The sequence below is a fragment of the Squalius cephalus genome (assembly GCF_949319135.1).
Source record: "Squalius cephalus genome assembly, chromosome: 6".
NCBI classification, from domain to species: Eukaryota; Metazoa; Chordata; class Actinopteri; order Cypriniformes; family Leuciscidae; genus Squalius; species Squalius cephalus.
In genome coordinates this window covers 41,242,101-41,266,759 of record NC_137127.1, presented here as the reverse complement: position 1 = coordinate 41,266,759, position 24,659 = coordinate 41,242,101, and the positions used below count along the sequence as shown (strand labels likewise).

General features: G+C 37.7%; 1 protein-coding gene across 4 annotated transcripts in view; it reads left to right on the top strand.

Annotated features, from left to right (window-relative positions):
- The window catches only part of cntn5 (contactin 5), a 303,188-nt gene that overhangs the window by 207,380 nt on the left and 71,149 nt on the right, over nt 1-24,659 (top strand). For all 4 annotated transcript variants that reach the window (XM_079874344.1, XM_079874343.1, XM_079874345.1 and 1 more), the window contains 3 exons: nt 2,912-3,115; nt 17,390-17,492; nt 23,642-23,823. In XM_079874344.1, the coding sequence (XP_079730470.1) occupies nt 2,912-3,115; nt 17,390-17,492; nt 23,642-23,823 (489 nt within the window). The remainder of the gene's footprint in view (nt 1-2,911; nt 3,116-17,389; nt 17,493-23,641; nt 23,824-24,659) is intronic.

The window sequence follows — 24,659 nt, the reverse complement described above, 5'->3', positions numbered from 1 at the left end:
AGGATATGAGGAGACCTTTCAACCAGCATAACAAAAAGTGTTTCTGTAGAGAATCACCTATTGCACCTTTAATTATTTAAGATCAATACGCATTCTCAATGATTCTTTAATTGTCACACCCTTGGAAAGTCGAAGTTTAAAGGGAAAGTTCACCCAAAAATGACAATTCTCTCATCATTTACTCACACTTATGGCATCGCAGATACATATATGACTTTCTTTCTTCAGATAAACACAAAGGAAAATAATCCATCTCTGTGGCCCTGTTTACACCTGCGTTTTGGTTGATCGGATCATAAGTATACGAGGGAGATGCATTTACGTCTGCACGGTGAGTGCGTGTTAGAAATCAGGAATGGTGAGAACAATCCTGCCAAGTGCTTGAAAGTGGATAAGCTCAAAATGTTTTAGACCCCATATACACCTGTATTTAGCATTGTACACGAGTGATCCGGTCGACCAAAATCTTAATATCAGGTGTAAACAGGGCCTGTGAGTCCAAATAATGCATGCGAAGGGTTGCCACTTGCAAGACCACACATAGCGATCATGCCGGTAATCCATATGGCCCCAGTGGACAAATCAATGTCAAACAATAATTGTGTGTAAGAAAAATACTAACATTTTAAACTCTTTCAATGCTTCCGGTCTACTATCATATGAGCGCCTTAGAAGACATTGATTCATCCACTGGGGTTGTATGGATTACCATCACAATCACTGTGTGTGGTTTTTCAAGCGTCAACCGAGCGGCACTCATTTACTTGCATTATATGGATTGATTATTATACTAAAAAAAATATTATTATGTGTTTATCTAAAGAAAGAAAGTCATAGGGATGGCATGAGGCTGAGTAAACGATGAGAGAATTTACATTATTGGGTGAACTATCCCTTTAAAGCTTACTTACTATCATTCCATCATGACTTTGCAGCAAAAGTATAGGTGACCAACTCAGTAGAGCATGTAAGCATACTGCATATTTCAGAAATAGAGCACTGCTGTACTTCTGATCATAGGCATCGTGAACTTTCATTCTATTCCAGTTCAGTGACTCTTTGACAATAACTTCATCTTTCCCCAGTTGTGTAAACCTAGGACATGAGCTCAAAAAACAGTATCAGAAGCCTCAGGCACTGATGCCGTCAGCTAGAAATAACGTGATTTATATTGTTTGACGCTTTATGAGGACGCCTTCCATGAGAGTCCTTTTGAATTTTATTTATGAGATAAATATTCATTGTTTACTCAGGTGACATTAGCCCTTGTGTATGAAAAATTTAACTGGAATCTCTATAAAGAGTGGCAATCCTTCAGTGATTAATCAGCGGGAGCACGGCACCTGTATTTACTATGCAAAAGAAATCAATGGTCTATGAAATTCATTCTTTAATTATTTGGAGAATAAATTGGTCTTGGGGAAATTCATTTGGACCATGAGGAAGTTTGTCTCTTTCTTTCTTTTTTTCCTTTTCTTCTGCGAGAAAGTCTGTGTGACTGCGATATAGTCGACATAAGGCAAACAGCACGAGATCAGAGAAGTAATCCGCTCTCTCATATCTCCTGGATTTATATGGCATAATATGACTGCTTCAGAGTTACAGAAAAACACACATAATTTTGTTCTGTTGACAGCCTGTCGTTTGTCATTTGGATTCTAGCTCAATATGACATGATAAAGAATACTTCATTCCCCAGCATTTGTGTGCGGAATAAGAAATGTGCCCGAGTACTCGGAAGTGACAGCAATGATTGATCACGAAAGCGCAATGATTGCGTGTCTTGACTTTTGTTTCCCAACTTCAGAACAATAATCTTTAATATAGTGATTGGATATGGAGACATGTAGGTGTCACCTGCAAGTGATGTAATGTAATGGAAAAGAAAGCAGGGACTTTAGGCTTTTTCCTTTTAGTTTTGCAGTCTTTGAAACCACAAAGTGCTACCTAAAAAGAAAATTATATGTTGAAATTTGTATTTAAATAAATAAAATAAAAACTCTTTTCAATAATCAGTTATTCATACAAAATCATGGAAACAGGGTTAACATTTTCAAATCATCCCCTACTGACAGTCATAGAAAAATAATACGATAAAGAGTTTGCTTTGTGGATTGTGATATTAACGCCGATATGATAGCATTTATTATTATTTTTATTTATGGAATAGTTAAGTACTTTTAAAGGGGGGAAATTATGGTGGTAACAGGGTTGACATAGCATGTGGGCACAACTTCAATACTTTTTTAATTCATTATGTCAACTAATATATATATATATATATATATATATATATATATATATATATATATATATATATATATACATACACACATATACATATATAAATAAAACTGATGAAACTTATATGATTTTTATTATGCACTTGTATTTTAGAATGATAGATCATACTAAAGACTGGAGTAATGGCTCTTGTAAATTCAGCTTTGCCATCATTACATTTTAAAATATATTAAAATAGAAAACGCTTCTTTTAAATTGTAATATTTCATAACATTTTTGATCAAATAAGAGACTTGAGTACCACTAACACTTCTGGTCAGGATAAAAGTTTAGCATGGAAGAGATGTGTTTTCCGCTTTATTGTGTGGGGCCGCGTCTGGACACAGGGTTACTTCCCTCATTCCAATGCAGTTCAGTATATTATGCAAACACAAAACCGTTTCTCTGTGCATTTAACATGCAAGTTATGATTGCCTTGAACCCTGTAGTAGAGAGCACTTAATTAATCCATATCACCTACACATCCAGCTCCCTGACTCCCTTCTCCTGAGAGCCCTCGCTCTGACAAGGTCAGCGCTCTACAATGCAGATTTAGACAGGGATTTCCTTAGGGACATGTGCGTTGTTCTTGCAGCTCATCTGCTTGCTCTCCTTCTTGCCCCAACAGAGATCATCTACAGCTGGGTGTTCAATGAGCTCCCCTCGTTCGTTGCAGAGGACAGCCGGCGATTCATCTCGCAAGAAACGGGAAATCTGTATATCTCCAAGGTGCAGCCCTCGGACGTGGGCAGCTACGTGTGCCAAGTAAAGAACACTGTGACCAACGCCAGGGTCCTGAGCCCACCGACGCCCCTGACTCTCAAAACAGATGGTGAGATATTACACGCGCTTCACACACACACACATACATCCCTGCTCCCTAAACCCCCTTCACCTGCACAGCAGAACTCGTCTGGATGCCAAGCGTCTCTCTAGGTGAACTAAGTTGATGAATCAATACCATGACAGGAAGTCTCTTTGCTAATAAATTAAATTGAGACACTATTTTACCATTTTAGCACATGCCTTGAAAAAAAAATGACTATACAGCTTCAGATGGTACATGGGGCGATATAAATAAAAATGTCAGAATGTTTTATACATTTTGTGAGATAGCACTATATGTTATAACATACACATTTTACCTTTGACAAGTAACCCAGCGATGTATTTAGGTGAGATGTGCTGTTACTTTTCTAAGCGATCAGGTGTGTGGTTTTGGCCTGGTGCATAATAAAATAGGCGATAAAACCAAGTACAGACTATCATAGAAACTTGGGCTGGGTTGTTTTGATTTAAACCTCCTACTACACTGTTGCAACTACATAGCAATGTGCTGGCTAAAAGTCCATAAATATATTTTAGCTTAATTACCTTCAGTTGAAGGCATGCACTATGTACGATTTTTGGATTAAAATATCCAAAAACCACTAGAACAATGTTATATATTTTGTTGACTTGTGTACTTACATTATCCCAAATGTTTCCAAGAATGTTTAAATCTAGAGAAATAAGCAATTTTAACCAGGACACGGACCGTTTCTGTGCGTGACCTACAGTATCAATGACATCATAGCCATGTTACCCTCGATTTTTGGTTTTATCCTGTAGATTTACAGCGAGTACCATGTTTTACCATACCTCGATCTAGCTTACTGCAGTGTGTAACAAGTGTCTCATAGTAGCCGCATAGTAGCGAACGCACAGATTAGCATTATAACATAACTTTCAACACACTCAAATCTAAACTGTTACCCCACATATATGACCGGAAGAAGCGGAAGAGGTCGCTGTGGCATAATAAAAGCTCCACTGCTCTTGAGCCGAAATCACGACGTCATCAAGCTACGCCTTTGTTTTGAATAAGCGACCTCTAGCGGCGAAAAATTACATAGTGTGCCTTTAAAGACAAATTTAGATGAAAAAGTTACTGTTTCTGTATTTTGTACTTCAACGTCATGGTTAATTCAATGTGCTACGTGACTTTTCTTTGTAATTATTTGTGAAATTTATGAAAAAAAAATTCAAAGCAAATTCACCAAATGAGTTTCAGTGTACCGACAGCATAGTAAAGATGCTAAATGTGCTGAGGTACATGACAGCTGGACTTGTGTGATATTTTTTTTTTTAAGCTCTGGATCACAACCCAGGAAAAAGTCCATCAATATCTCAGAAGGCTACAAATAATGAATGTGCCTGCAAATCAGGCTTGAAAGGAAATGTGGCAGTTTTTCAGCTGTGTGACAAGCGGGTCAGTTGTCTACATTAATGCTTTTATGCCATGTGAAGCCGATTTAATGAGACGTCTGACTTATATATGTAGTTTATCTGCCTCATTCTCTCTTCTTCATTCTCATCGCACTTGAGCCCTTTAGGGCCAAACCGAAAGTGTCATGAATTCCAAACATCCGCATTAAACAGAGAGCATGAGATGCTTCATCTTTTGCTTTAGAGCATTTTTTTTTTTCACAGACAATGCGCTCTGGTGAAACTGGCCATCGGGGAAATCATTTTCCAGCATAAAATTAGACGAATCAATGGTCCTCTTCCAGAATGGGCCGTAGTTTCTTTAATAGCAGATTCCCGTGGGCCAAGCGAGGGAGCTAAACACCCGGCTGTCTCTTCAGGCATTTTTCCGTACCTCACAGACACGCACGCATCACCTGCCGCTGGTACACGTCAATGTCAGCCGTCCTGGAACGCAATCCCAGAACGGCCGGGCTAAAAGGACTACAGTGCCCTGAAAGCTTGTTTTTGCCTACGATGTTTAATGTTGCCTGTCCTTTGTGAGGGCACCACGTCCCCTTCGGCATAACCTTGTTGTTGAGAAACGCTCCTCGGGGGTATAGCGCATCTAAGCGCATTAGCATACTAAATTGGATTTGCGCCCCTCGTTAGCACAGATTGCAAATGCAAGTAGCGTCGCGTTCTCCGATCGCGCTCGGAAGTTAAAGAAAAGAGCAGAGACGGGTAGCTGAAGGCTAGAGAGGAAAAGAAAAGGCTCGAGGGACGTCTCAGAGCCACAGGTGGTAGAGTCAGGATGAATTGCTTTGTGGCAGCTGCATTTGAAAATTACCGTACAGTCAGGGTGCCGCAGAAGGCTGTGTGGAACGAGAGCCGGTTCAGCGAGAGGTTAGTCACCCGTAACACAAGCACGCATGATGGCAATCTTTATTCATTCAACGGCTGACGTACGCAGCGTTCGCTTGGCAGGCGTTGTGTGGGAAGCATCACGTGCTCGGCAGCTAAACGACTGCGCTTAAAAGCCTGAAAATGATTTTGGCACCCCCGGCCAAGCTCGAACTGCCGCGCTCTCAGCCGTTCTCCTAGTTCTCTTAAAGCTCACCAATCCACGGCCCACGGTTTGTGCTCTCTGCTGAGACAGGACGATAATTAACTGCACGAGACGCTCCGTGCCGGAATGCGCAGGTGAAGCGATTCACCTATGTCCTTCCCTTGGCTAAGACACTCTTAATCAAAGCTGCCCAACTACATCTGCGCTCGACTACACCTTCAGGGCAAGTCATGCATCTTCCCCACCCGCTCTCTCTTGGAGAAACAGCAAAGGCAGCCGAGGCCTTCTGTACTTACGTGATGAATCGCACCTTAATAGATGTGACTCAGAAGGAACAATAACTCTCACAGAGCCTGGGCGCTCACAAAACACTCGATGGTGCTGGGATTACTCGTCCTTCCCGCTTGGCCTTGGATCTTGAAGGGGCAGCATTTTTAAGTAGAGGGTCAAGCATTTCTGAGGCCTTCATCATTGTCATTAATTTATAGGAGAGAACATATCTGTGTCCTTGGATTCGAAGAGCAAAAGTGCCGTGACTTCAATTACTGAGCTGTGTATTTTGGGTCAGTGTTTCAAATAAGATTTGAAATGTCATTAAGGGTCATACAAAATGCATGCTGATAGCGTTGATGTCTCATTCTCTAATAGTATCACTGTGTTCATGCTTTTCTTATCACAAAATTAGAGTCATATCTTCTCTTCAAATATGACTACCATGTGTGTCAGTGGATCTCAACCTTTTTGACTCCAAGCAGTTCAAAAGTTTGGGGTCAGTAAGAATTTTTATTTTATTTTTGGGGGGAAAGAAATAAAAGAAATCAGTACTTTCAATCAAGGATGAATTCAATTGATCAAAAGTTCCGCATATTAGAATGATTTCTGAAGGATCTTGTGACAATGAAGACTGTATTTTAGTTTTTTGTTTTGTTTTTTTGCTGATCTCTCAGCCCCACACTTTGAGAACCACTGGTGTACACTAACATTCACATACATAAGTACCAGACTATTTTAAATCATTTTAAGTCATCTTGAGGCCCCTTAAGAAGTTTGTTGAGGCCCCATGGTAGGCCCCGGGCCACTGGTTGAGAGCCATTGCTGTATGTCCATGGAATGCCCAGAATTTAGAGTTTGCTGTGAAAATGAATTTTCCACTTAAGCATACAGTGTTTCCGCATCTTATTCGCTAACCACCCAAAGTCAAACTTGATCACAATTGCCATTTACACACTGCACATTTTCAGGAGTGGCAAGCACATTAAAATGTGGAACAAGAAGAAATGACAGTAATTGACGTAATGATATGAGTAAGAAAGATGGTTTAGTTTTGTTTATGCTTGTACCCTCTATTTTAAATTATATTATATAAAGTAGATATGACATAATAATACAATAATGTGCATTTAACGAATACAGTCCTTTATGCTAGTTTAGTCAAGACAAGAACCTCTGTTTCTGTGATTTTTCTAGCACCTCAGACAAGCTGTCAGTGTCCAAAATGAGGGTTACACAAACATCTTAGTTGTTTAGTTACCGTCCATACATATTCTGAGGATTTTATATAAATGACGTTGTCACTAGCTGATATTTTCCATGAGTTAATTTAGCTGTAGAATTCAGTTGTCACTCTTGTAAATAACCCCACATGACGTGATTGAGCGATCAGAAGAGTGACTGGTGTAGCACTGTGGCATTCATATTTAAATAAAGCCGGTGTCATTCTTTTCAAACACACCTCTTTTCTATGCAAACGAGGCTTGCACTTAGGCTACGTTTAGACTGCAAGCAAAAATCTTTTTTTTTTTTTTTCGCATGCCCGGATTTGATCCAAAATGGGTTTTTGAAAGTCTGGAAAGCAAAAAAAAAACATGAAATCGGATTTCAAATCCGATTCAAACCACATTTGGAGCTGATTTGAAATGCGATTTCAATCAGATTTTTAAGATCTCAGTCTTGACACTTCTGCTGCTCAAATTGGATTTTGAAAACCCCAGCATTAGATCATTTACCAGTACAAAATATACATTTTCTAGAAGCTCTAGCCAGACTAAGCAAGAAATCAGTATGACCTTTCATGACAGGCATTTCCCTTAAAATGCCGTTTCAGTTCACATCATGATGTCACGGTAAACATTTATTGGCCCTTTAGGAATACCTTTTTAAAAAGGTCTTGTGAGTTATGCCTCAGTGATGTGTTCAGACATTGAGTGGACATGTGCTACGCCTGTATATAAATGCTTCAATAGGTGCACTGTGGACTACAGAATGAATCGTAACATGACACATCTCATAATTGTGATTTTAATCTGAAGTGAAATGATTATGTGATGATGCACTGAGTGCATGATCACACATTAAAGATTCTGACAATTGAATGTTAGGCTTTCTTTAGTTTCGGATTACAAGGACCTTGACAGTCTATTTTGTTTTCCCAACAGACAATCTAGTTCTTTCTATCTTTAAGGAGTTGTTCACCAAAAAAATAACTTTTGGCCATCATTTGCTCACTCTCATGTTGTTGCAAACCCAAATGATTTCTTTCGTTTGTGGAACATAAAAGTTTATCAGAATGTTCACACTGCTCTTTTCCATAAGAAAAAAGAAAATGGTGGCCAGGGGCTGTCAAAAATACATAAACGCATCATAAAATTAGCCAATATGATTCAAGTCTACTTCAGGTTACTATAATGGAAAACTTCTATGAAATACTTTTTGACAACTTGATGCTGCCTTTTGACCGACTTTCATTTTGATTGTATGGAAAAGAGCAGTGTGAACATACCTGTGTGTAGACCCGTTTTATTAGAGGGGAAATTACATGAATGACATGAGAGTACGGTGGCCGAGAAGTGCAAAACAAACCACAATTCTGAAAACAGACCAACAAATTTATAAACGCAATGGAAAGACTAAAAACAAATTAACAAGTTAGAAAACACAATAACAATTCCGAAAACAAAATAACAAATAAGAAAACACAACGACAAATCTGAAAACAAAATAACAAATCAGAAAACACAACGACAAATCTGAAAACAAAATAACAAATCAGAAAACACAACGACAAATCTGAAAACAAAATAACAAATCACAAAACACAACGACAAATCTGAAAACAAAATAACAAATCAGAAAACACAACGACAAATCTGAAAACAAAATAACAAATCAGAAAACACAACGACAAATCTGAAAACAAAATAACAAATCAGAAAACACAACGACAAATCTGAAAACAAAATAACAAATCAGAAAACACAACGACAAATCTGAAAACAAAATAACAAATCAGAAAACACAACGACAAATCTGAAAACAAAATAACAAATCACAAAACACAACGACAAATCTGAAAACAAAATAACAAGTCAGAAAACACAACGACAAGTCAGACAAAACGAGCACACGCGAATCAACCTTCTTCTGCCTCAGTCTGCTGTACTTTCTGCATCTCTTGATTGACAGATGTCTCATCCAATCAGCGGTCAGTATTCCATTCGACACATATACCTACCTTTTCCATTTTGTCTGAATTGTCGTTGTGTTTTCTGACTTGTTCATTTGTTTTCAGATTTGTTGTTGTGTTTTCTGATTTGTTATTTTGTTTTGAGTAAGTAAATTATGAAAATTATTTTTTTTTGCCAAACTATCCCTATAACAGTTTTTACACTACCATGTAGGTTTTCTCTCTCATTCTGCTTTCAAAATGCACTTTTGATTTGGTTCAGTCATTAGAAAATAGATGTCAAGCCCAGCATTGGGATAATGGATTATTTCATTTGCAGTTGTATGTAAAAGCTTGGATATCTGATGGATGCCCAGACTCTCATCAGGTGATTGTTCTCTATGGCACAACAAAGGAAAGGGAAAATTGCATTGCGCAAAACTACCTCATTCCATGTTAATAAATTGATTAAATTGTGATTTGAAAATAGGCATCGCAACACAAAAAAGGTCTCGTGTGTTTGTTTCGGCACAGCTGGCCTAGAATTCATTCCTATCAATTTCAGCCCTTCTAGACGCTAAATAGGATACGCAGAAAATGCATTACAGCATAAACCAGTGAAATGTTGCAAATTCATTATACACATGGGATTGCTTTGGAATCATAAATGTGTAACAAGTAAGGAGATTGAGATTGAAATTGAAAAGTTGTCTGGGGAAAAAACGCACTGCTATCATAAAATAGGCTATAAATGTGCTGTATAGATTACAGCTGTAGGCAAGGGGTCAGAGTTTGGCTGGTTAGTTTCAGCAGTTAGTCCCTGATGGCCTCGTAGATGCCATGCCCACAGCATTCTGCGGGCAAAAAGCATCTTTCTCCATGGATGATCATTCAAAAGCTGCCTTCGCTATTGCTTAAATCTTTTTCAGTCTGTGCATTAGTCATGGGGATATTTGAAGGACTCTTTGTTACGCCACCGAGTGTCATTCATTCAACCAATTCATTCAAAAATTCTGATAAATTTAGGTTTGCGACAGGTGTGTCCCAATTTGTGTGTTTTATGCATTCTATGCCATTTTTGTATAAATAATGTGAGTATAAATAATTGTTGATTGTTGGAAACTTCAGGGACTCAACTATTGCAGTTTTTATTATATAGCGGAAGGAGAGAGGATGACAGACGCTGATGCTGAATGACACTGATTGATTCAGGAACAAAACAAGCAATATTCTTTATGAGCGAGTCACTGAATCATTCATTCAGCCGATTTGTTGAACAAGGCTGAATCATTCTGGTGTAAATCAAGTTTTTTCATGAGTCAGTCGTTGAATCATTTATTCAACTCATTCGTTCAACAACACTAATTTATTCAGGAATGAAACCCAAATATCTTTTTATGAGTATGTTAACCGATTCATTAAAAAATACTGATTCATTCAGGTACAAAACAAGTGACTGTCTTTATGATTTAATTATTTGAATTATTTATTCAACTGATTAATTCAGTAACACTGATTCATTCAGGAATGAAACGAGTGACTGTATTTATAATTGAATCATTTGAATCATTTATTCAACTGATTTGTGAAAAAAAAAACTGATTCATTCAGGCACAATAATTCATTTAACTGATTTTTTATTATTATTATTATTATTATTTTTCTTTTTTTCAAATGCTGATTCAGGGGGTTTGGACATCTTTTGAACAAATAATGTCAGATCCTGTCTCCGTGATTTTATAAAAGTCTTTAGAACACTTCTTGGATTTCCTTACAGTACACTTTTAGAATAACACTGCGGTGTGTAAGGGCTCCATATCAGCACGGTTGTGATATATGGCCATAACACATGCTTGCTTGTTTGATACTGCTTTAATATAGTAGATGACTTGCTATGCCCATTTTTTTGCAGGGCTCTTAAAAACATTGAACCATAAAATGGTTCAATTGTTGGTTGTATATATATATATATATATATATATATATATATACAGGGCCTGAAGTTAACTTTTTTGACCACCAGCCACTGTGGCAGGTGGATTTAAAAATCCACCCGCCACAGTGACTTTTTACCAGCCAATTTTTTTTTTTTTTTTGCCTCATAAAAGGTGAAAAAAAAAAAAGGATTTGCACAAACATTTGTTCTTTAACTTGTAAGAATACACATTTAAGTGCTGTCAAGTTATTAACGAGATCCATACAAGTAATAATAATTCTTAGAATACAGATATAGACCTAGTGCAGCTCGTATGTAAACAAATCACACGCGGCTGTGTTGATGGCTGGGCAGCTGTTAGTTACAGCGTTCAGGAACCGTTAAGCAGAACTAAATTAATATTGTTATTACTGGTAAAGTTACCGGGTAGGCTACCGGACATTTGGACACAACATCTGTGCAACTGTCATTGTACTGTAGCCTATGTCAGCGTTGCATTATCTCATCTCATCTCACCAACAGTTTAATACAACTCACACATTCAAACGTAACTTAGTCAGAGAAGACGCATCTTTCTCTCCGATCACATACGTTCCGAAACACTCAAACTGCGCTGCTTTCACAGATGCTTTCTTTACTCCAGTAATGTGCCGCCACATTTTTAGCTAAAATCCAACGAAACATACAACTTCGTTTGAATGTCAAAGAACAGTTGCAAAAAAAAAAAAACACACACAAAAAAAAAAAAACAATCGCCCCTTTAGTTACTGTTCCTATGTCCGACAAGCTACACCGCGCGCGCTCACGCCAAACCATGATCTCGCGCAATGAAAAACCAGTCTATGTGAAAAACACATCGCGCAGCAGAGAGGACACTGACAACACGCTGACAGACAAGACAGTCCAGGTTACTTTTGATATTAAACAAAGTCTCAACGTTAAAATTTGGTCATTTTTAAAGAAATTTGGACAATACCGTTTTGTGGCTCTGTGACAGATCGCTGTGGTGCCTCAAGTTAAAGCTGCTCGTGAACCGATCATCTCTTCCTTCTAGTTAATTTATAGCATCAAATAAACATGAATGAACATAAGAAGGAATGTAGTTTTAACTGCGGAAAGATGTCAGTAGGCTTACTCAGTAAGTTACACTCCGTTTTTTCAAGTTCAAATCCTCCAACGTTGAACTCTTCTGACTGCTTTGTCGGACAAAAAAAAAGGCGGATTATGATTGGCCAGATCGCCTGTCAATCAAACTCCCCGCGAAGGGTCGATTCTCATTGGCTGCCTGCCAATGTGGCAGGTAGATTGACAGTGTTACCCGCCAATTGAAGAATTCACCCGCATTTGGCGTGTGGTCGGGTGTTAATTTCAGGCCCTGTATATATATACACTCACCTAAAGGATTATTAGGAACACCATACTAATACTGTGTTTGACCCCCTTTCGCCTTCAGAACTGCCTTAATTCTACGTGGCATTGATTCAACAAGGTGCTGAAAGCATTCTTTAGAAATGTTGGCCCATATTGATAGGATAGCATCTTGCAGTTGATGGAGATTTGTGGGATGCACATCCAGGGCACGAAGCTCCCGTTCCACCACATCCCAAAGATGCTCTATTGGGTTGAGATCTGGTGAATGTGGGGGCCATTTTAGTACAGTGAACTCATTGTCATGTTCAAGAAACCAATTTGAAATGATTCGAGCTTTGTGACATGGTGCATTATCCTGCTGGAAGTAGCCATCAGAGGATGGGTACATGGTGGTCATAAAGGGATGGACATGGTCAGAAACAATGCTCAGGTAGGCCGTGGCATTTAAACGATGCCCAATTGGCACTAAGGGGCCTAAAGTGTGCCAAGAAAACATCGCCCACACCATTATACCACCACCACCAGCCTGCACAGTGGTAACAAGGCATGATGGATCCATGTTCTCATTCTGTTTACCCCAATTTCTGTCTCTACCATCTGAATGTCTCAACAGAAATCGAGACTCATCAGACCAGGCAACATTTTTCCAGTCTTCAACTGTCCAATTTTGGTGAGCTCGTGCAAATTGTAGCCTCTTTTTCCTATTTGTAGTGGAGATTAGTGGTACCCGGTGGGGTCTTCTGCTGTTGTAGCCCATCCGCCTCAAGGTTGTGCGTGTTGTGGCTTCACAAATGCTTTGCTGCATACCTCGGTTGTAACGAGTGGTTATTTCAGTCAAAGTTGCTCTTCTATCAGCTTGAATCAGTCGGCCCATTCTCCTCTGACCTCTAGCATCAACAAGGCATTTTCGCCCACAGGACTGCCGCATACTGGATGTTTTTCCCTTTTCACACCATTCTGTGTAAACCCTAGAAATGGTTGTGCGTGAAAATCCCAGTAACTGAGCAGATTGTGAAATACTCAGACCGACCCATCTGGCACCAACAACCATGCCACGCTATAACCATGCCATATATACAGTATATAATCTTTGGCTTTCACTGTCGAGACATGTTCAAGATTATGGCACAATTGCAATATTTGTTATATTCTTCAAAGTGCAAATAGGAAAGAAATACTTTCTTATGCAACATTCATACACCAGTTTCCCATTTAATAAGACTGATAATGATAATTAGGCCTCTGAATGGGAGTGTTTCCCTTCGTAATTGCAGACTCACTCAATGCCAGCTGACATATCTCTCAGCAAATGGATATAGATGAGCCCTCACAACATCCGCATGAATAAACAAAGGATCTATGTCCTCTGGCTATGACTGTAGAAGTGAAACGCAGCCATTCAAGATTCCTCTGCGTCCCACCGAATTCTGCACATCAATTAGACTCCAGCGTGGTGCTCTGTTCTGAGGACAAATTTTCTCGCCCCGTTTCCCAGCGGCCTCTGTAGTGTACTTGCAAAATAATTTAGTTTAGCAGCTTGTCATGCGAGCTACTGTGGAGAATTCCCTCTCTGTGTCACTGGCAGCTACTGGGTTTGCCGTACCTGTTTGCTGTGATCCCTCGAGCTTTGTTGTGCTGAATTGTAAATCCAGCAGTCTGTTTACTGTTGTACAGTAGATCGAATTTATTAATGCATTCTGAATCATACTTATCCTTTAACCATGTAAAGCCTGACATATAAAATAATAGTGAGAACAATCTATTTTTTAAATGTATCTATTTTATTATTGAACATTTTGACAATATTTGATATGTCATATCAATATTTGATACATCAGACCTTGGCTCATATATGATACAGGAGAATGTGGAGCTCATACTTGAGGAGAACAAAAACACATTCAGAGGTCCAAACTGAGCAAAATATTGTTATTATTTGCTACATTTTTTTGGTATCGTTGCTGATATGTATATGCCCAAAAATACACAATGTGGTAATCATGTAAATCAATGAGATCTCTAACAGTACAGTAGACTCCTAACATAAAATACATATCAGTTGTCAAAACTATATCTCCCAATAATATGTCTTAGCAAGATGATATTTAAATGCTTAGTTTTATGATCAATGCTCTGTAGTTTTTAATGTGGGGGACAAAATATATAATTCAATACAATGGTGATTGAGAGATGAACAAACAAACGTTCCTCAAAAGCCTTATGTATCATATTTGGTACTCACAATTTAACATGATTTTTCTAAAAAATAAATAAATAAATCATGTATGGATAAGGTTGTTTTTTTTCAGTCCGGTTAGTGTTCTTCTTGAAACAATATAAACATATTCTCACATTTACTTTCACAGTAAAGACACATACACCATGACCAGAAAGGATATGTTTTTAGAATTATACTAAACGGCCTTTTACTTGCTTAAAAAAAAAAAGAAAAAAACAAATATATATATATGAACTATCAAGCAATGGGCAGAAGTCATATAAAATATTGTGTACAACAGGTTTTTCAGCAGTTTTGATCATGTCGATAATTTAGAGACCCTTTTTATTATATCAAATATGATAAAATACACTTATAGGGTTTAGAATGCATTATTTATGTTGCACATTAGCATGCTCGTAGCCCTTGTATCTTGATAGTTATGAATCGTGTATGAGTTTCTTTTAACATTTACAGTGGCCCTTATAAATATATATCATATGCTTAAGACATACTTTACTGAATTGCAGACCCTAAAGGAAAATGAAAACTGAACTTAAATATCAAATTTAGAAGATGCATGTGAGGTACCCAGGAAAAAAAGTATATATTATATTATATTATATTATATTATATTATATTATATTATATTATATTATATTATATTATATTATATTATATTATATTATATTATATTATATTATATTATATTATATTATATTATTACACTTGATTTTATATTTTGTAAACTAATGCAAAGACATCCATATAAGTCTGGCTAAAGTGTCCAAGAACCTTTTGGTGCTGGTGTAAGTGCAATTGTCACATTTATAACATGTCTTGGGCTGTTGCACTATTGATTGTGAGGTCAATGTTCTAGAGCAGCTGCTTTGGATATTTCAGGCGATAGAGTCCACATGAGCGATGTAATCCATCATATAATAGTACCTCAGGCCTCTGCTAAATCTACAAAGCACCTACATGAACCGAAAGAAAAAATAAAACATGAGCCCAGTGCAGAGGAAGCGCAAGCTTCCTGTCACAAGCTTTAATTAATGAGTTTGGGCTTCCAAAAAACAACCGGGAAGATGCCAAGGTGGAATTTCATGTGAGAGGGGCAAAAGGTGTGAGTAATGTGCTGATCCAACACCTACAAACTGAGACATTTAGAGGTGTGCTGGCCCATAGAAGCAGATGTAGCAGAGCTAACCGATTGCAGTATTAGATCACTTGCTACCACTTTATTTTGATAGTCCACTTTAGACTTTCTGCTAAGTAACTTTGCTACTACGTGTCAACTATGAGTAATTAGAGTACTAGTAGACTTTCTGATGTATATCTTCTAATAATTTATTTTGATGGTCCCCCAGCAGACATTCTACTGACTATAAGTAACTTTGCTAGTAGATGGCAACTTATTCTACTAACCTGAACCCTAACAGTCTACTAATACTCTAATGAGAGTTAGTTGACATGTAGTTGCAAAAGTTACTTATAGTTAGTAGAATGTCTAAAGTGGCCTTACTCTTCACACCACTGCTCTAGTTATCAGATGGGTTTCTTTTGTAATTTTGTCTGGCTCAATAAGACAATGGTAAAGGTAAGGTAAGGTAAGGTAAGGTATCTTTATTTCATACCTGCAGGTAAATTTGTTTTGCAGATAAAAAGAAGAATTCGGTCATCCAAAAAAGAAACATAGAAGACATAAGAAACATAAAAACATTACACATACAGATTTACAGGTTTATAAAACCATCATGACAGGCTGCACCATGACACATTCATATCCTCTATCCAAATTAACTATCAAATACTAAAACATCTCTCTTACTCATATTATTTAAAATTTCAATTGCCGCTGGAACAAAAGTATTCCTGTACCGTCTAGTCTTCCATCTCGAAGCCACAAACCGGCGACCAAAAGGAAGTACAGTAACTGAAAATCATTCCTTAAGGGATGCGACCGATCATTCAAAACAGCACTTGCTTTCCGGTACAGCTGATTTGTATAAATATTTCCTAAATTCCGTTGATTTACTCCTATTATCCTACTCGCCCATTTAACAATTTGGTTTAAGGAGTTCTTATTCTTCACTTACAGGCTTCCATACCACACCACAATGGAAAATGACATAATAGATTCAATAAAAGCAAAGTAAAACAAAGTCATCCTGTGTCTGTCAATGTTAAATTTAGCAAGTTTCCTAAGGCAACTCAAACGTTGGTGAGTAGAGTTCGTGTAAATAGACTATTCTGGGTGTAAAAGCACCCAGTTGTTGGTATTCGGGATAGGCCTACTTCTCTTTTTCACATACTACTTAGTAAGGAAGTAGGCATATTTGGACGCAGTGAAAGTCGGACGTAAGTTAGCAAGATGGCTAGAATTGTTTATATCACCTGTAGGTTATTGAATTTTAAGGTAATGATTTTAGTGTTAACGCTTACATGCAAACACAAACAGGTGTATTCAAAACATTATGCTGCCACATAGAATCACTGCCACTAATGAACCAGCTAAATGAGTCATCTTTTCTGGCAAACTTTATTGCTATTCTTCGTCAGCAGTAAACAAAATGTCTACAAGCTAAATTTTAGATTAAACACTGACAATGAATTCCAGATAATGAATGCCAATTAGTTTCCGTCATGACTGATGCACCCTGAACTTGGAATGTTAGAGTTTTCCCATTGGGGTTTATAACAAAAGTATGCAATTTTCCATCGGCAGTGTCGTATAAATATGTGCATTGAGACTTCTAAAGTACACTTTAATGCTTAGCTCCCATCGTATATGGTGTAGTCTAAATAGATTTACATTTGTGTGTCTTCTTTTTTGTTTTTTAGGTGTTATGGGGGAGTATGAGCCCAAAATTGAAGCGCATTTTCCCCAGACGGTGCTGGCAGCAAAAGGTGTCACAGTGAGGCTGGAGTGCTTTGCCCTTGGGAAGTAAGTACGCTGGCATAATCCCCCACCCTCACCCATACCTCTTCCCATTGCACCACCTGAAGGTGCCTTTCTACTGCACAAAGACAGAACATTCACCGTCGCTCCTTTGAAACACCTCTTTTGCTGTTGGAATCATTAATAATCATAATTACAACCAATTTAACCAGTCAAACCACTTTCTTTTCATAGTAGAGAGCAGAATGCATCCTCCAGAGAAGAGATGGGACCAGGAGGATAGCTATTTTTATTCCTAACTCCGCTTTGCTGTTAAATGAGCTCTCCACAAGTATTGAACTCTGCACCATAACTGATATAGTGGCAATTTCACTGTGATTGGTGTAGAAACGGCGCCAGGCTTCGGCCCCTGGGAGCCGTATATTCTCGTAATAGTTGAACGGGCGGCTGAAGGTGAGGGCCAGGGGTCATGAGGGAGGAGAGCGATTTGAGAGTCTGTACATGCCATTGTTTGGAGGATGCTTTTAATATCTGTTATGTTCCCATATGGTCAAGGATATAGCACAGTGAGAAATGAAAGTGGCCAGTACCGGCCCACAGCCGGAAGGCAGAAAAGCACTCTGACATTCATTCGGCGCTGCACATTGCCTCTAAATGATGGACCGTGGAGGCTTTTCCCATATACTGTATATTTAAAATGTACCTTGCTGTGGCCATTTTTGTTTTTCCTGAACAAAAATATCTGGCGTAATTCAGGGTTTGTTTTTAGTTAAAAGTAAATATATGAGGACTATATGAAGGCATGCTAACCTAAATGTTATTTTTGTCTGCAATTAAATAATAAAATAAAACAGATATTGGGATGCTATACCGTAGAGATAGATGCAGACATCAAGCCAGCAACATATCAACCCAAGAGTTATTCATTTGAAAAAAATATAATACTAGGCATACTTATCAAGCAAAACATTTCACATAAGGAAGTTAGTTTCTTCAGATTTAAAATGATAAAACGTTTAAAACATGTCACTTTATTCTCTTCCCCAATTATTTACTAATTATTTGCTATTCGGTCATTTTTGACTGAAAATTTTACGTTTTGTTTTTTAGAATTTATTACTTCATCAGAATGGTACGAAACTTGTTTCGAGTTGGCTCAAGTTTTGGCACTTGCTATATGAACACACACACAAAAAAAAATCATGGGCATTGAAAAGGTTAAATGGTCCTGAAAAAAAAATAGTCACACTTGTGTTCCTCGCGGTCAAAAATGACCGCATTGGAAATGAATGGGAGACGAATTTCATCTAGTGAAAACTTTTGGTACTGCGGCCAAACAAAATCTTACTGAGAGTTAATTTTTTGAGATATCAACCTCAAATTTGGAACACAACTTGTTTAGGTTTTGGATTTATTGTAGTTTTAGAGTAAAACGTCTTTTTTGAAAATATATATTTACTTTTTTTTCTGTAAAAAAGTTCACTTTTTTCAACTTTTTTCACTTCAGCAATAATTTAAGTTTAAGTTTAAGCTCTATGCTCAAAAAGTGAAAATAGAATTATAAATAGAGCGTACATATAATTTAGTACCATAAAATCCCCTAAAAATACAAAATATTTCATAAAAAACATTATTGAACTAAAATATATTACACTCATTTCATTGAAAAAAATCTGTCATTTTTGACCGACACACGAAGAGCACCAGAGGGTTAAATGAAAACGTAATTATTATATCAAGAGAAATGTTTCATTAGCACGTTTAAAAAAATATTTCATTCATTTTAGTTGTGTGTTTATCTTCTGCTTTATTTTTGTTCATCATTGTCAGATTACATTCTGTAGAACTTCCTTTGGGATCCTCAGATTGTAGCTTAACAGAACTGATATGGCGCTTTGCATAAAGGGAATGCATTTCTGCATTTTAAATACATAATCCAGTGTCATCGTGCTGTAATTCTGTTTGTGTTTATTATTTGCAATGAATAATTCAAATGTAAAGCCTGTCAAGCGCAAACACCTTCTAAGCCAAACTGCTCTAAGGGCCCAGTAATTGTTTACAGTGCCTTCAAGGACCCCTTTGTGAGGAAATGTCGTTTACAATTAATTATCCGCATTAGAATAATAAGTCATTACTTAAACGTAGACATTAATCTATGTATTCCTATTGGCTTCTCTCTCTTAGTTCAATTAAACTTTACAGACTCTTAACTCGCTGCTCAGCGAATAAAGAAATCAATGAGATCTCACCAATGGCCTTTCCCTTCGTTCGCAGCTCATTTAGGGCTTATAGCGAATCCTCCAGTGAACTTTAGGCATCGTCCGCCTTACCCACAAATCAAATATTTATCAGTGGATGAAAATGAAAGAAAATGAAAGAAAATGGCACTTTATAATGACCTAAAATGAACTAAGATTTACTTTTAAGTCTCACGATGTCACTCAGTATGTGTGACAACCAAACAGTCGGGCGACTAAGGGCTTGGCATTGTGTGCAGGGAAAAGGCTAGAGCGTATATTGTCAATAGCGCGGGCGGTCAGCCCGAAATGTCTGCAGGGATGCTTTTCAGAGGCTGCATTGTACCGTACACTTTCAAAGGCAAACTGCCAGCTTATAATGGTGAATGGGTCTGGTGCCGAAAATGTTACCGGGGCTACAAGAGAGGCCGCTTTCATGCATGCTGGCATTTTGTTGAAGGTATAACCTTTCTGGATAGTTCTCACACCACTTAAGAAATAATGCTCAGGTATTTTGTTGTGAAATTTTCTATTCAAATGATTTGCTCTCGAACATTTTCAGGGTTAGACAAAAAATATGATTAGTAATATAATTTAATGTTTTACACCTAGTAATTTATTGGAGTGTAACTGTGGCACATGTTTTAGAGGATGAATATTTATTTAAATTATTTCAAATGATTTCATTTATTTTAAGGTTAGATTTCTGTATACAATACCATTGGGGTCAGTAAGTTTTATGAAGAAATGTATACTTCCGGTCAGCAAGGATACATTAAAGTGATCAAAAGTGACAGTAAAGAAAAATATTTGTAACATTTGAATTATATTAAAGGGCACCTATTATGCAAAATTCACTTTTACATGGTGTTTGAACATAAATGTGTGTTGGCAGTGTGTGAGCAAAACCACCCTAGAATGATAAAAATCCACCCAGTGTTTTTTTTTACAATCTCAATAAATCATAAGCACTGTCTCAGAATGAGCTGTTCTCAGATTCGGCGCAATGTGACGTAGAATTGAGCAGGCCCCTCCCACGACTGTTGAGTGACACTTCAGTTTGAGCCTAGACCCGCCCTGAGTGAGCTGGACACAGAGTCCGCCATTGTTCGACGTTTGAGCAGCTGTAGACAAGAATGTCTCCTAAGCGATTGAGGTGTGTTGTTGATGGATGTAAGAATGAACATAGCAGTCTTCATTTACTCCCGTTGTTACTCAAGGATGGATCTGTACTGTTTGTGATCAAGCTTACACTCTCCGGAGCGACAGGCCTAACGTGACTGGACACGGAAGAAATGAAAGTGCGAGCATGCTCTTTATGACAGCTCTTCGAGTCATTTTACGGATATAAGGTTTACCAGTTTATTTAGCACCCACTGAAAAGGTGTATATATTTGTTTACTGTTAGTTGTAACGAGTGTTTTGTGTACTTCGCTGTGTATGTTGATGATAATGAAAGGGAGAGAGAGAGAGAGAGTTTATGGATAAGACTTTAATGCGCACTTCTTATACTATGTTTATTCAGCTCTTACAGAGATTCTCTGGAGTAAAACTAACGCTCATCTTTTGTGTGATGTACAATAAACTTCACTGAACTCATCAGTATATTTTGTTCATCATTCGGACAGGGTCTGCCACAGCAGGCTTGTATTAATAGTGGATAAAAGCAGATGACAAATAAGTTATAACCATAATTAAACTAAACTATACCTGTTCTATGTCCATACAGCATATATTCTCTGGCTCTGTGGGCATTATTGTCCGACTCCGAGTCGAAATGAACACCTCAACTAAGAGTTTCTGTTCTGATATTATCAGATGAGATTGTCCTGACTCTGAGCGCGAGCTCGTGAGGCTCCGCCCCCTGTGTCCTGCAGCAGCAGTTAATTTGCATTTAAAGGGCACACACTAAAACAGCGCGTTTTTCTGAGCCCCAAAAAATTACAATTTAAACATGCTGTAAAAAATGATCTGTTGGGTATTTTGAGCTAAAACTTCACATACATACTCTGGGGACATCAAAGACTTATTTTACATCTTGTGAAAAAGAGTCATAATAGGTGCCCTTTAAAGTAGAATAGGCACTTAAGACCATACTACATTGTGAAGATAATAATTATTAACCATATAAAGCCTACTGTATCAGTTTTGATGCACAAATTTCTAAGGCCTCCAAGTTATCAACACAATTAAAACCTGCTGTACACAATCTTCTACACGCCTTCTGTCGTCTGATTGATAGTTTATACTTTTTTAACTAGTAAAAAGCCTTTTAGTATAATTCTAAAAACATCCCCCTTCAGGTCGAGGTGCAGGATCTTTTTGCTGTGAAATCTTTACTGATGTAAGTGATATTTCACGATGAACACTTGCCTAGATTTACTACATGATTAATACTGTTAATGTGAGTTACAAATATGATACATCAGGCTTTCGAGGAATGTTTATTTGTACTTGCTTTGATCATACAAATATTATCCACACCTACCAATGCACTTGATCTGTAAAGTGACACTTTAAGATTAAATCACGGCAGACAAAACGTGTGTTCTACAACTTATACAACCCTGCAAATTTGATCATAGACCCATCATGATTTAAACTGACAGGTCAGAAACTTTATCCTGTGTGGATAAATGTCCTTGTAGAATTTAAGCGGATGTAGTGGGACAGAGGGACTCAGAAATGTGACGTTTTTATCGTTGGGCCTGCGGATGATTGATGGCGACGCTGGGGTTTTCCTCGGCGTCACATTTCGGTCGTTGGAAAGCTGTGAAATGGAGCTGTCACTATGTAGCAGTGCTGATGGTGTCTGATAGAGCGGGTTATCTACGCGCGGGCGGCGCACATAGGAGGTCATATCACACGCCCGCTGCAGCCGCAAATAGGGATGGATGGCAGTGTACAAATACTGCTTATCTGCACAGCTATCTAGACGTTTATTGTGTTACCCAGTACACAGCCACTTACAGAGTGCTGCCATATCAGATTGTCCTGTTCGTACTTTCAAAAAGACCATGTTATCAGCTTTACAAATTAGCGCAGATGCACGTTTTGGGCAGAGATAAAATAATTGCTTTTAGAAAGTGCTTTTTTTAAGATGAAGTATATTCTTTTTGCACTGCTATAGCATTGCCAGATAGATTGGAAAGCAAGAGTTGGATTCCGTAAGGTTAAGTGATGATTTATGCTTCTTTAAATGCCACAGTGTTTTCAGCTTTTAAAAAAAAAAAAAATTGTGTAAAAGTCAAGGAAATGCTCTACTTTCTGAATCAAATCATTCTTGCTATTCTACAATGTAAATTATACTATTTTAATACTTATCATGATAAATTAAAAAAATATATAGTTTTATACTTTTTGATTTAATTACATCATTTGCAATGCTTTATGGGATTCAATCTCTCATAAAAGACTTTAAACCAACACAATCTCATGGCAATTCGTAACTATTTTACGTTTTGGTGAATTGGTGGCTAATTCATATAAATTTGTGCAATCTCATTCATACGTTTTTGTACAATCCACTTATGCCCAGTGATGGGTATGTTCAGTGGTGGGGTCAGGAGTGGACCTTTATGCTTACTTTTTTTCTAATAATCATAAATTTTGGTACAAATTCATATGAAATCGCCACCTTGTAACATAGTCATTTTCTGGTGAGATCAGGTTGTAAATTATGACTTTCGAAAACTTTTTTGCTTCAAATCAAAGGTTATAATGTTGTGATTCATCTCAAACCTTAGAACTCTTTGACGCTCTTTGGCTTAGAGCTATTTTTGAGCTTAAATATATGTAAATAAGCTTTTTTTTTTTTCAGTAGAGAAACTAATTCTACAAACACTTCCAGAAACAAGGCCACAAAAAAGGCTTCCACTGTTACGCTCTATTTCAGAAAGAAAGAAAAAAACACACACATTTCCTCTAAATTGTTTTTTATATTTTTTATGTTCTCAGTCCTGTCCCCACCATCACCTGGAGAAAGATGAGTGGGAACATCCCCAAAAAAGCCCGTCTGCGCAAATCACAGGCTGTTCTCGAGATTCCCAACATCCAGCTGGAGGATTCTGGGAGTTATGAGTGTAAAGCTGAGAACACCAGAGGAGGCACCGCCTTCAGAGGACATCTCCAGGTCTACAGTGAGTACAGCGCTTCTTCTGAAAAACACTGCAAGAAGATCATTAAAAGTTCTGTATGGTTTATTGCATTATATATAATTAGAAAAAGAGAATGAGCACTTTGTTGTACTGCTCATTTGTAAAAGCGTATGCTAAATGAATATATTTAAATGAGCAAGAAGGGGATGGTGGTGAAAGCCAAGGCAAGTTTGTCCTACAGTTATGAAAGTTACTTCAAATCATCTGGCTTGTTTAGGAGAGATGTGCTAATGCTTTCTGGTTGTGTTTAGACTAATGAAAAACTGGAAGGACTTATGTTGAAGGATGGACCTTAATAACACAATCTCATGGCAATGCGTAACTATTTTATCTTTTGTCGAATTGTTGGCTAATTTGTATGAATTCGTACAATCTCATTTGTACGTTTTCGTACAACTTGCTTACGCCCCAGTGCCGGGTATGTTTAGGGGTGGACTTTCATGCTAACTCTTTTTTTAATTATTTTTATGTTTTTGTATAATTTACATCGTACGAATTCATGTGAAATCACCACTTTGTTACATAGTTCCGTTTTGCCATGAGATTGGGTTGGACCTTAGCCATATCTAGAGACCAGAAAATGATAGAGACTTGAGGGTGTTACTTTTATTGTAACTTCTGTCCACATCCCAGAACCCTTTAGCTATGATCTCGCAGCTGTCCAGATCAGCCTAGTTTTGTGTGGATAAGCACTCGCATTGTCTTCGGAAAAATGTATGTGAGTTACAAAATGTGAGTTATTTGTCAAAAAGGTTTTGAAGTAATGTGCCATGTAGTGAGGGAACAGGATCCGTTGGGTCCTTCTCTGATTAGGTTCC